Source organism: Hyaena hyaena, unplaced genomic scaffold (genome assembly GCF_003009895.1).
Source record: "Hyaena hyaena isolate Hyena2069 unplaced genomic scaffold, ASM300989v1 scaffold_494, whole genome shotgun sequence".
Taxonomy (NCBI): Eukaryota; Metazoa; Chordata; class Mammalia; order Carnivora; family Hyaenidae; genus Hyaena; species Hyaena hyaena.
In genome coordinates, this window is record NW_024081126.1 from 664846 (window position 1) to 677985 (window position 13140).

The following is a 13140-nucleotide window of genomic DNA, read 5'->3' on the forward strand; positions in this document are numbered from 1 at the left end:
GAGCATGGAGGAGAGCACTTGTGGGGATGAGCACTGGGTGTTATATGGAAACCAACTTGACAATAAACTATTTAAAAAAAAAAAGCTTTCAGTTATTCACCATTGAGTATGATGTTTGCTGTGGGTTTGTCACACATGGCTTTTATTGTGTTGAAATGTTTGTTTTCATTTTTAGTTCCTAAAAGCTCCTCTCCCCATTCTATTGAGATATAATTATAATAACATTGTATTAGTTTATGGTGTAGAAAATAATGATTTGATGTATGTATATGTTGCATAATGACTTCACCACAATAACTTTAGGTAACATGTCACCAGACATTGTTGAATTTTTCTGTGTGTGATGAGAACGTTTAAGATCTATTCTGGTAGCAACTTTCAAATATATAGGATACAGTGTTGTTAACTATAGGCACTAAGCTATATATCACATCCCCAGAACTTATTTATCTTAAAACTGGAAGTTTGTACCTTTTGGCCACCTTCAGCCTTTATCGGCACCCCACCCCACCCCCACCTCCTTTTTCTTTTCTGACTGTTTTGTTTTAGCCATATTCTTGGTTCATTAGTGCAGTATCTTCTGTCTCTCTGGATGTTAGTAATTCAGTTTATTTTGAAATTTTCTTTGTCATTTCTGTTTTCTCTAATTGACTATCTTGTAGTTTGTTTTGATCTTTACCATTTCAGAGAAGAACCATGTTTCTTCGTTATCTGTTACTTAGGGGGCCTTTAATGTAAGCTTATTGAAGTCTTTCCTCTGAGCTGTTAACATTTCCCAAAGGAGACTGCCTGCCATGAGGGTGAAGGCCAAGCTTTGTTCTGGGAGCTGAGGACGAAAACTGGGGATCTTATTGTTGGGTACGCATAAGCTCATTGTCAATACAGCAGCACCTCTGCCCCTCATCCATATTAATGTCCCCTGGTTCAGAGACCCTCAGTTTTAAACCTCTCCAGAAAATAAACCCCAGTCTGGCAAGATTTCTATTGCTATGTAACAAACTACCACAGCTTTAGCAGTTCAAGACAATACACACATTTAGAATGTACAGTTCACATGGGTCAGGAGTTGGGGTACAGCATAGACCTCTGTTCAGCATTTTTTCAGGGCTGTAGTGAAGGAACCAGCTAGCCTGTGTGTTCATCTGTGGCTCAGGGTTCAGTTCCGAGCTAATGTAGTTGGGACATAGAGTTCATTTCCTTGCAGCTGTAGGACTGAAGTCAATTGCCCATAGAGGCTCGGGCAGTTCTCTAGCCCTTTCCACCAGCAGTTTACATCATAGCTGCTTGCTCCCCTCTCTCTCTTTCTCTGGTGAGCTAAGACGGAGTCTTCTATAACATAACAGTTTATGGAGAACATAACCTGATTCGGGGAGTGGTATCCTATCAATTTTGCCTTTTTCTGTTGGTGAGAAGCAAGTTGCAGCTTCTGCCCCCATTCACGTGGAGATGACGTAGGCGGAGGTCATCATGCTGCCCATCCTAAAATTCTGCCTGTCACACAGCATCTTGGGATGGGACCGCTTCTACACACTTGAACCAATCCTTATTTTAGAGTCTTCCCCTTCCTCATTCTCAACCTCCACAGGCACCACAAGTTCCTAAGTCTTCGGGAGGGTTAGGTGGTATATCTGGGCTTGATTTGGGCTTTCTTCACAGCCAGTTTATGATTCTGTGTCTTGAATATGTCGAGTCCTTTTAACATTTGCTCATTTGCCTCCTAGCTTCCCAACTTGTGTTGATATTGTCTCCTTTCCTTTTCTTCCCATCTTTGTAGGCTTATGCCGTAAAAAAAATATCTCTACTGTCTTATTGTTGGAGTTTGAGGAAGGACTGAAAAAAAGTTGGTACATGTATTCAATCTATCATCTTCATGTGTATGTTTGGAGATAGTTGTCTTTCCCCTCTGGTCCAATACTTAAATTAGGGTTGGGCTTTTGTTTTTGTTTTTCTTTTAAGAAGGGTAAAAATTAAAGGTTAAAATTTCCCCCACTTACTTCATTTTTCATATCCTTCTCTTTTTTAACCTGTTCTCCAATCATGTATGTGGGCTTTTAGCCGCATTTTGTACCTCTAAGCCAAACTCCTCACCTGAGGCTCGGAACAGCTGCCTCCTCTCAATCAGAACTTCTTTTGCCTTTTGGCTTTTTCATAAAACTTATCCTGAAAAGGTGTATTCCTTAGCTGTTCTTTGCCAGTGGTTTTCATATTTTACAAGCCAGAATGGTAGCTGGTCAGTGGTCACTGGTGAGGGTCATGTGTGTCTGCTTACCAGTGCTAGGAGTAGACTTGTTAGACTTGGGCAGCTGTGAAATGTCACATGTGAGTGCTCCAACTTGGGCCTCTTGAGCAACTGCTGCAGCACCTAGCTTTGTTACGACCGCTGTCATGACCCCTCAGCTAGAAGGGTGTATGTGGACAGCAGGACAGAGATTGGGTGATGAGCTTGAGTAGTGATCAAGGAGCCAGAGCAGACCCTCCCCTCCAGGCTTAGCCCTGTATTTGACATACAGGGCATAGCCTCCCTCATTCACACTCTCAGCCCTTTGCAAATATAAACAGCCTTCCCTTTTCTCTCCTGGCCAGCTGGGGCCAAGAAAGAAGGCAGTGACTCTCCGAGAGCAGTAAATAGCTCTCCTCACCTCCTGACCCTGTGATTTCCTGGTGGTTCTGAGCCGTAGGTCCTGCAATGGAGAGGGAGGGAACAAAGAGGTTGCAGAGGCCTTGCCTTCACAGAGCATTGAGCAGTGGGTGATATTGTATCCTCAGGCAGGGGTTGACCTCCATTTCAGTGCAGGTCATTCCAGTGATTGTTGGACCTCCCAGTGCCACTGGGGACTAGAATGGAGTGGAGTGGAGTGGACCAGACTGACTTCTTAGCTGGGAAAGTAGGAGTCATGTTTTATACCTCCTTTCTGGCCTTTTTTCCCCTCTCTCTTTCTCTTAACAAACAGTTGGTATTTGATGGATGTGTCTGCTGAGTAGGCTATCAGATCCTTCTGTGTTGTTTTGAAAAATATTTGTATGCTGTTGGAGTAAACTTGAGCACCTTTTTAAAAAGTTTTTTCTTTTTTTTAAATTGTGTTTCTTGTTCTTTTTGCAATGTAAGAGCATAGCATTTGGGCTATTATTCAGTTGAACTGATGCATGTTTCCCAGAACCCATCTTTGGTTTTCATTAAGCTTGGGGTACTCATCATCTTTGGAGTTGTCACATTATAATTAAAATCCCCTCTCTTCCACATTAAGTCGTATTCTGTGTGGTATGTATTTTCAGTTAATTAGTTTCTGCAAAAAATACTGGATCAATTTTTAAGAAGTTTTAATAACACCTCTTAGCAGGTCACAAGATTTTCTTGTTCCTGTTTAATCCCAGCTTCCATCCAAATATAAAAGAGAAATGAAATAATAAGGTGGGAAAGACAGAATAGCAAATATGAATTGGTGGGGAGTCCAAAGGCAGATAATATTATTGGAAACTGTATGGATGTATTGGAAAAAATCTCAATGTAGGAAAGCCTGGATTGTATTGGCTAGAAGTTGACTTCTTAGCTTTAGGACTTTGTACAAGCACATCACTTAACCTCCTGAATGTTTCCTCATCTTTAAAATGGGAATAATGTTACCTCTCCTGATATAAAGGATCTGGGGAGAGATTAAAATTTTCATTTATGAAACAACTGTTAAAAATGATTTCTTTCTCTGGGGCACCTGGGTGGCTCAGTCAGTTAAGCATCTGACCTCAGTTCAGGTCATGATCTCACAGTTCACGAGTTTGAGCCCCACAACATCCCCCCGCCCCCCATTCTGTCTGTTTCTCTCAAAAAAGAATAAATAATAGGGGGAAAAAAGATTTATTTCTCTGCAAATGTTAGGGTATTTTCTCTGCTTTATCTGCTTTTCTTAAAAGTTTATTTTGAGAGAGAGAGAAAGTTCGTTTGTGCATAGGTGGGGAAGAGTAGAGAGGTGGGGGAGAGAGAATCCCAAGCAGGCTCCATGCTGTCATCGTGGGGCTGGAACTCACGAACCATGATCATGACCTGAACCAAAATCAAGAGCTGGATGCTTAAACTGAGTCACCCAGGCACCCCTGCTTTGTCTACTTTTAAGGCACCATTTACCTACAATAAAATTCACCCACTTCAAATCTTTTCATGTTTTAATTATTAGAAAAATTGCCTATTAGATATCTAGACAATTTAGATAAATTGAACAGATCATTTTAGCAAACAGTTGGTATTTGGTGGATATGTCTGCTGAGTAGGCTATCAGATCCCTCTGCCTTGTTTTGAAATATATTTGTATGCTGTTGTTGAAGTAAACTTGAGCCCCTTTGATTTACACTGTTGGAGGATTTGCAGTCTCTTCCTGGATTCAGTCTGTCTCTCGGCACAATATCTGGGAGCGGGGTAGAAAAAAAGAGGTTAGGAAAGAGGGTCTGAATTGGAGAGAGAGAAGGGAGGAAGTGGCAGGACAGGGCAATAGTCAGTAGAAGCTTTTACATAGTAGTAGGGCCAAAACTGTCCTTTAATGTGACTACAGGACACCTTAAACCCCGTAGAGTTACCAGTGGCTTTCACACGGCTGTAAGTTGGGGATGGAAGCATTTTATTCATTTCCTATGAATGACCATTTTAGATCTTCACCCAAAGATGCCCAATGGGTCACTGTTGAAAATATATTTGGGCCCTGAGAAGCAGGAATGAACTTGTCAAGTCACCCTTCCAAGATCCTTAGCAACTCTTTTTTAAACCACAGTCTATGAAAACTGGTCTTAAATTGTCAAGATTGAGTATTTTGCATTCCCATAAGCCCAAAGCACTGGCTTTCTAGTTAGAAACCTTCCTTACCCCAAGGTGTAATCATAGTTTCTTTATTAGTTTACTTATTACTAGGTGAATTTCATTCCATTTCCTCTTTTTTTAATGTTCTTAAGAATGGAAATATATTGTTATTATAAAATAAACCCCCCACATCATCTCCTGCAGGTAGTCCCATGATTAACAGTGTGGTTATATGGTGTGTCTTTTAAGAAAAATGAGGTGACTTTGCATACTGTTATGGAACCTGCCTTTTCACCTTACATTGTGGATTTTTTAAAACTCTGTTGAGTATGTATACCTTACGTTGTTTATTGCACTGTGGCTCACTTTGTTAAGCGTCCAACTCCTGATTTTGGCTCTCGCAGTTCGTGAGTTTGAGCCCTGAGTCAGGCTCTGCACTGACCATGCAGAAATTGCTTGGGATTCTCTCTTTCTCAAAACAAACATTTTAAAAAGTTGCACTGTATACTGTTGTATGGTTATACCACAGTTTGACCTATATCCAATTGGTAATTTAGCTCATTCCAAAGATTTTTCATTATACATAAGGTTCTAATAAATATCCTTATAGCCTTGTGTATGTGTCCACTTATTTCCTTAGAGTAAGTTTTGAGAAGCAGAATTTCTGTCAAAGGGTATTTTTATTTGAACATATATACCTATCACAATCTAGGATTACTAATTTACTCTCCCACTAGCAATGGAAGAGAAGGCCTCTTTCATTACACAGTTAGACACCGAAGATCTTCAGTCTTTTAAATGTGCCACTGTGTTTAATTTGCATTTCTTTGAGTCTGTGTAAGACTGAGAATTTGTTGCCTGGCCATACAAGCTTCTTTTGAGAATTGCCCCAGTCCTTTATCCATTATTGTTAGTCTGTTTAAAGTTTTTTTTTTTTTAGTCAGGATGTTAACCTTTAATCATGTACTGCAATGGTCTTTCCTGTACCCTTTTATAATCTCTTTATGTCTTCCAGTTAACAGATTTTCAGTTTTTATGTAATCATACCTGTTCATCTTTCCCTTTGTGTGTGTATATAACTTCAGTGGTGTCTCTCTCAGCTTTGCTTTCCCCAGAAGGAGACCCTTAAGATGAGAATTCTTTCTTTTTCTTTTCTTGAGAGAGAGACAGAGCACAAGCGGGGGCTGGGGGGGGAGGGGCAAGTGAGAGGGGGACACAGAATCAGAAGCAGACTTAAGGCTCTGAGCTGTTAGCACAGAGCCCAATGTGAGGCTTGAACTCAAGCTGTGAGATCATGACCTGAGCTGAAGTCAGACGCTTTACCGACTGAGCCACCCCAGGCGCCCCTAACATGAGAATTCTAATGCTAGTAGTTTTTCAGTGGCAAAAGGAACAAAAGTAGAGATGGAAAGTGAGGTAGGAAAGATGGTCAATACAGGGTGCCTTTTACTAATAAGCTGGTTCCCACAGTGAAAGTTGCCTAAGGTGAACTCTGGGGAACTAGATAAAGCCCTTGCCTCAGAATTGTCCCACCCCACCATCAGCTATTGGTTGAGGCCTATGCTTGGGGAGTGTTCACATTATTTATTGCTGCCTTAGAGAACACCCTAAACTATAAGTGGTGTAAAGTAGCAACCACTATTTATCATAACCTCTGGTACATCTGAGGGCTGACTAGGGCCGGCCTCTCCTGCATTTACAAAGGCTGGGGCTAGAATTTTCTGAAGGCTTCTCTACTCACATTTCTGGTACCTGGTGGAGGACTTAAATGGCCAAGGGCTAGAACACCTGGGGCTTCTCATTCATCCCTCACTTTTCATATGGTCTTTCCACATGGTCCTTCCCATAGGCAGTCTTAAGGGTAGTCCGACTTCTTACATGGTATTTAGGGTTTCCAAGGTGTGGGGACTTGGGGAGACGGGGTGATGAACAGCTTCTAGTTGCTCTTTAAACCTTTTTGTTTTCTAATATCTGATGGGAGTAAGAGTAGAACACTTGTTAAAATCATTGGCTAGTTATGCTAATACTGTTTTAGAATAACCTGCCTAGCCATTCTCAGACTTTCTGCTTCAGGACTCCATTGTGCAGTCTTAAAAATTATAGGCCCCTCGCCTGGGTGGCTCAGTCGGGTAAGCGTCTGACTTAGGCTCAGGTCATGATCTCACGGTTTGTGGGTTCAAGCCCCACGTCGGGCTCTGCGCTGACAGCTAGCTCAGAGTCTGGAGCCCGTCTTCAGATTCTGTGTCTCCCTCTCTCTCTAACCCTCCCCTGCTCATGCTGTCTCTCTTTCTCTCAAAAATAAATAAAACCTTAAAAAAAAATTATAGGCCCCAAGAGCTTTTGTTGATATCGTTATCATGGATTTTTACTGTATTCAAAATGAAAGCTGAAACATTAAAAATACTTATAATTTGGGACACCTGGGTGGCTTATTTGGTTAAGTGTCTGACTCTTGATTTTGGCTCTGGTCATGATACCAAGGTTGTGGGATTGAGCCCCATATCGGGCTCTGCACTGAGCTGGAGCCTGCTTGGGATTCTCTCCCCACCCCGCTCCTCTCCCCTAGCAGGCTCTCTCTAAAATATATATATTTCATTTAAAAATAACAAAAAGAAGGGCACCTGGATGGTTCAGTCGATTAAACATCCAACTCTTGATTTCACCTCAGGTCATGATCTCACAGTTTGTGGGTTCCAGCCCCTCGTCACACTCTGCACAAACAGTACTGAGCCTGCTTAAGATTCTCTGTCTCTCTTTCTCTCTCTCTCTCTTTCTCTGCCCCTTCCCCTTGCATACGCACTCGCTGGCTCTCTTAAAATAAACTAAAAGAATAACAGAAACATGTTAACATGTTTTTTAATGAAAATAGCTTGTTTTCCAAAACTAAAACACTTAGAAGAGTGGCACTATTTTACATATATGCAAATTGCTCTAATATCTGACTTAAGAAGACAGACAGCTGGATTTTCTTATCTGCTTCTGCATTCAATCTGCCATCATATCATACCTCGTATAGTCTCAGGAAGACTTCACAGTAAAATGTGAGAGAATGAGAATTTAAAAGGCAAATACTACTTAGAATTATGAAAAGTTTTGACCTATGGGCTTGCCGAAAGGGTCTTAGGAGCATCGCTGCTGTGGATGTGAATACGAGCTCCAGCACAAGATGTCCATATCCTCCAGATCCATGTGAGTTCCGTGCTGAGGGACGTTGTAGGGAGCTGGACCTAGGGTGAGGGACACTTGTCGGGGCGTCTGCTCAAATCCTCGGAAGGCCGATGCAGCTTGAGGACGAAGAATCTGTAAAATTGCTAGAACCAGGAGGTCGGCAGGCAGGTTTCAAGCTGACAGGGCAGTGCAGGAAGGGCTTCCGAGATGCCCTCATAAATAGGTTAACCATATAACATCTAAATTGGAACATTGTTAGGAGCAAAATAGGGCAGTAAACAATTAAAATGTTTTATTAAATAAAACCTTCATCAAACAACAAAATAGAGTTCGTACCACATATTAAATGACCCAAAAAATCACCACAGCCAGGTAGTGCCAGCAGCCTTTTCTGCTCTGGGGCAAGAGGTTGCACCTCTGTTTCTTGTGCATTTACGCTTGTCACTTCCCACATTTCCCCTCAACGCACCGCCCTCTGCTGGCCTCACCCGCAGTCTGAGATAGGCAGCAGCTGCAGTGTGGAGGCTGTGCAAGTGAGTGTGAGTGATTGGGAAACCTTTGATGGTCACTTCATGGTCAAAGATATGTTCTAGAATCGTCCTAGAATTGAGTTAAACCTGATTAAATTCCTTTTTGAGAATTTTGGTATCCCTCAAATAGCTTTCCTTGTGACACTGTTGCTTTTGAGAATCAGCACTAAATGTGTGCAGGGTAGAAGTGCGACCGCCTGTACATACTCCAAAAGTCTACACAAGAGGTTCTGTCTCCCCCCATTATTACTCACAGTACAATGAGCATTCCATTAGAAGAGGTGGTTGTGCTTTGTAGGCCCTGCGAACTAACTACTATAAGAACCAGAGACTAATAATTGATTTCTATTTACTCACATAGATAGCAGTTTTATATTCACTAATAAAAGCATTGCGCTTAAAAATTAAGACTACCTCTTGACTCTCAGGCAGACACCCTGCTCGGGATTATTTTAGTGGCAGCAGAGTAGTAATCACCTTAGCCTTAGAACATGATTCTGTTCTTTCTAACTTCTCCGGGGAAAGCAAATTACAGTTGTTCTTTAGGGGACGCCTGGGTGGCTCAGCAGCTTAAGCATCCAACTCTTGATCTCAGCTCAGGTTCTTGATCTCAGGGTCATGAGTTCAAGCATCATATTGGGCTCCGTGCTGTGCACGGTGTGAAGCATACTTATAAGAAGCTTGTGTAGCTTCCATATAACCTAATACAGAAAAGATGGTTTTTGAGACAAAAGAGATGCTGATCTCTTACTTAATTCTCTCTAATCATTTCTATGTGCTGTTCTCCACCCTTCCCTGCCCCTGTTTCTTTCAGGCCCTTGACATTTGACTAGTTTGCATCTCACTTGCTTGGTACCTTACCCACACTTGTATGTCAGTAGTCCAGAAGTTAAAGTGGGACTCTTAGCTTAGTTACCAAACACTTTAATTACTCAGCCTTCCCTCCTTACTGGTAAGGACCCATTGATGTCCACAGTTTTTTAGGCCTGCTGCTGTTTCACCGCCTGCTGCTGTTTCACCTTACTGTTGACTCTTGAAAGTAGTTTTCTTTTTAAAATTGTGTCCTTACTCTGTGTGTATCGAATTTTTTTTTAAAGATTGGATTGTAAATTTCCAGAAGGGCTGGATTGTTTTCTAAAGCAACAACATATAAAGTAAAACTACAATTGAATGGCTGGCTGAGTAAGATAGAGTTTTTGTGGTGTTTTGTTATTTCACCTAGTTTGGAAGCACTGTCGTGTAATTCTGAACAGTGGCACATATTTTGGCCAGGTAATTAAATAATGTTAATTATTATTTTGCTAAGTCCTATAGGGTGTGTGGAAAAATTACTGTTCTCTGGAGACTTAAAATCTGATGTGAGAGAGATGATGTATCTATATGGCTGTAGCAGTTTGTGTCAATGCCTACAAATCTGTTCTTTCTGGTTTGGAGCAAATCTCAAAAATGAACTCTACGTCTTCAATAGGCCTAAAATCAGCCTTGTATTTCAGAAGTTGTGTCAAGTCCCTTTGAAGATTTATCCCCTTTCTCGTGGAGGAAGACCGCATGCACCATTTCCGCAACGTTGATATAATACAATTTCAGGGGGGCTTTGTGGGAATGCCATTCTTCATGAATGTGGATCATGTTGTTTTAGGTCTTGAATGTCTGAGCCAGTTTCCCTCCCATTTGTAGGAAAATGTCATCCTCTAATTTGGGCCCACTCTGTTCCAATGTAATTGTTTAGATACACTGAATTCTTATGTGGGCACCAGCTGTTCTGGGGGAGTTCTTTAGGTTGGCCCTTGAACCCCAAGTCCTTTCCAGAGAATGGTAACGTGAATGGTACATCCCTAGCAGTACCAATTTGTAGGCGGAGGCCTCCCTTTGTTATTAGAGAGTGACTGACCCACTTTTTAGTAGCCATGTCATCTCACCAAGCCATGTAACTAATCTGGTAGTCACCTTACTGAGGTGTTCTGACTTTACAGGTTCCTTCTGCCACTCACTTCTAGGTTACAAATGGCTACTGTCTTATGAAGGGATGGTGTGGACAAGAAGCTTTTTACTTTTTATAAAATTCCTCTGTATGTGCTATGTAGCCGTCATGGGTAGAAGACCTCTTTCATTCCCTGGAGAGTGTCTGTTGGGAGATGATTGTGGGAGAGGAGGATTCCCTCTGGTAGATTGTTGCATTCATACTATTTTGTCATATTCTCTTTGAATTTATCAGCAGAATAAGAGTAAATTGATGGATTTTGAATAGTATGTTGTAGGGAATATAGATTGTGGATCTCTTCCTATAAGCATTTTCTAAGTTCTCTGGTTATTTGATTTTATATAGTCTTAACTAAGCGTTACCAGTGTAGATACTTGTTTCCTACTGCAAAGAATTGCAGACAGCAAAGGAAAGAGCTAGATAATATAAATGGTAATTTAAATCTAGAAGTTTAAAAGGTAGAGTTCGGATTCATTTGCCACTTAATGTCCTCTATAGCTAGGATCTCAGACTTAATTTGCAAATTCTGATGCATTAGGTGTGGGGGAAGAGTCTAAGCCTGCTTTTCTAACATACTCCCAGAGGATGCTGATGTTATTTAGTCCAGGGACCAGTTAGGGCATATGCAAACCTCTAACTTTTAATAACAATAACCCTGTATACTGAATGTTTTTTCTGTACCAGGCGCCGAGCAGTAAAACAAAGATAAGAGGATGGACGCTAGAGTCTGACAACAGGGATTCAGACTGCGAGGCTCTTACCTTTACTGGCTCAACCTTGAGCAGATTTCTCTGAGGCATAATTCTGATCCTTGGAATTAATGACATTTTGGGGTTGAGGGAATTCTTTGGTATAGGAGGCTGTCTGGTACATGGGGTAATGTTTACTTAGCAGCACCCCTGGCCTCTACCCACTGGGTGCCAATAGCACACTTCCTCCGAGTTGTGACATCTAAAAATATCTCAGGACATTGCCAGATGTCTCCCTGGGGGATAAAACCATCTTCTATTGAGAACTGCTTTAAGGCTACAATTAAAATGTGTGAATTTGCGGGGATTTTAGGCTGTAACACACCTTGTATAAGCAACTGGTTTGCTTTTGTGAAGGTTCTACAAAGAAGAGAAAAGACGTGGACTAAGCCAATCAACAGTATTTGCCAGCACTTTATTTTTATGAAGCATTAGTCATCATACTATGGGAAACTAGCAGAGATTACTTGGGCTTTTCAGGTGGTAGAATGAGCTTCTGATGGAATTCATCATGAGTTTCTACTCTTTTTTGAGAAATATGCTAGCACATTTGCTAACTTGTCCCATTTTTCACTTCATATTGTTGCTATTCAAATGTTTGTAGTATACTTATCTTTTCATCTTCCCAACCTCTTACCCCTCAACTTTTTCCCTAGGATTGGAGAGCAGATAACCAAGCTTTTTAGAATTAAGCCTAAAAGGCTTCTATGTTTGTAAGCAAGGGTCATCTCTCCCAATAAAAATGTGAAAAATTGATCTGATAGAAATATAAGCTTTATAATTTCACCTTGCTTCCAGGATGTTCTTTAAAAAGTGAAATGCATCTTCGGTTGCTGTTGAAATGGAAGAACAGTAGTCTGTATAGTAAGTTAGTATTGAGTCTATATAGTAAGTTAATATTTTTATGCCAAAACATGATTTTAAAATAAAGGGAGCTTGGTTGGCTTAGTCAGTTAAGCCTCTGACTCTTGATTTCAAGTTAGGTCATAATCTCATGGTTGTGAGATTGAGTTCTGCCATCGGGCTTTGCCTTGAGTGTGGAGCCTGCTTGGGATTCTCTCTTTGCCCCTTACCCACTCTCTTTTTCAAAATAAATACACATCAAAAAAAAAAAAAAGTAAACATTAGTTTATGTGATTATCTTAATCACAAAGAACACATCAAATTCCACAGTAAGACTGCTCTAAGGACAGTTTTTCTAATTGGGTTTATTTCTTAAAATTATACCTTAAATGACTTGTACTGATTACATTTTATGCTGTTCAAATTCTGTTAAATTACCAATTTAGTGTTTATAAGGCACGAGAATTATGACCTGTAACTGCCTTGTCACATGGTCACTGGAGAGAACATGGGTTTCAAAGATTAAGGGAAGGGTTGGTAGATGTGAGAGTCCTTGTCATTGAGTTACTTACTCAAGGGGTATGGTGCCCATCAGTCAGCAGGCACCTGTACTGTCAGAAGAGTGGTAGGATTCATGACAATCCCTGCCACTAATGTTAATGTATCTGAAGTCAGAAACTATTACAGAAATAAGAAAATACTGTGTCAAAAGTAGAAATGACTATCTTTTTTTAAAGTAAGCTTTAAAAGCTTCCAATATGGAGCTTGAACTCACAACCCTGAGATCAAGACCAGTAAACTCTACCAACTGAGCCAGCCAGGTTCCCCTATTATTTTTCTTAAAATGTTTGGCACAGCTCTATTTTGAAAGACTATTATCAAGGGCAGGATTTTTTTTCGTTTTTGCCTCATATAAGAGTTCTGTGTATTATACATTTATTTTGAAAAGTGTTTCTGTTAAAAACAATTTTCTAACAATCTGAAAGGCAAAGGCATGGTTTCCTTTCGCTTTCTCAGTCTCTGCCTCATGCCAAGATTCTAACCACAGGTATGTTGCAACATCTTCAAACAGGGACCTATATTATTTTG

General features: G+C 40.8%; 2 protein-coding genes across 3 annotated transcripts in view; one reads left to right on the top strand and one right to left on the bottom strand.

The window, feature by feature from the left end:
• UBE2E1 (ubiquitin conjugating enzyme E2 E1) overlaps window positions 1-13140 on the top strand; it is an 83586-nt gene that overhangs the window by 64606 nt on the left and 5840 nt on the right. The gene's annotated exons all lie outside the window — the stretch shown is intronic.
• Window positions 7655-13140, bottom strand: part of NKIRAS1 (NFKB inhibitor interacting Ras like 1) — a 40723-nt gene continuing 35237 nt past the window's right edge. The window contains exon 5 of the mRNA XM_039254589.1: window positions 7655-8187. Coding sequence (XP_039110520.1) covers window positions 8173-8187 — 15 coding nt within the window. The 3' untranslated portion in view covers window positions 7655-8172. The remainder of the gene's footprint in view (window positions 8188-13140) is intronic.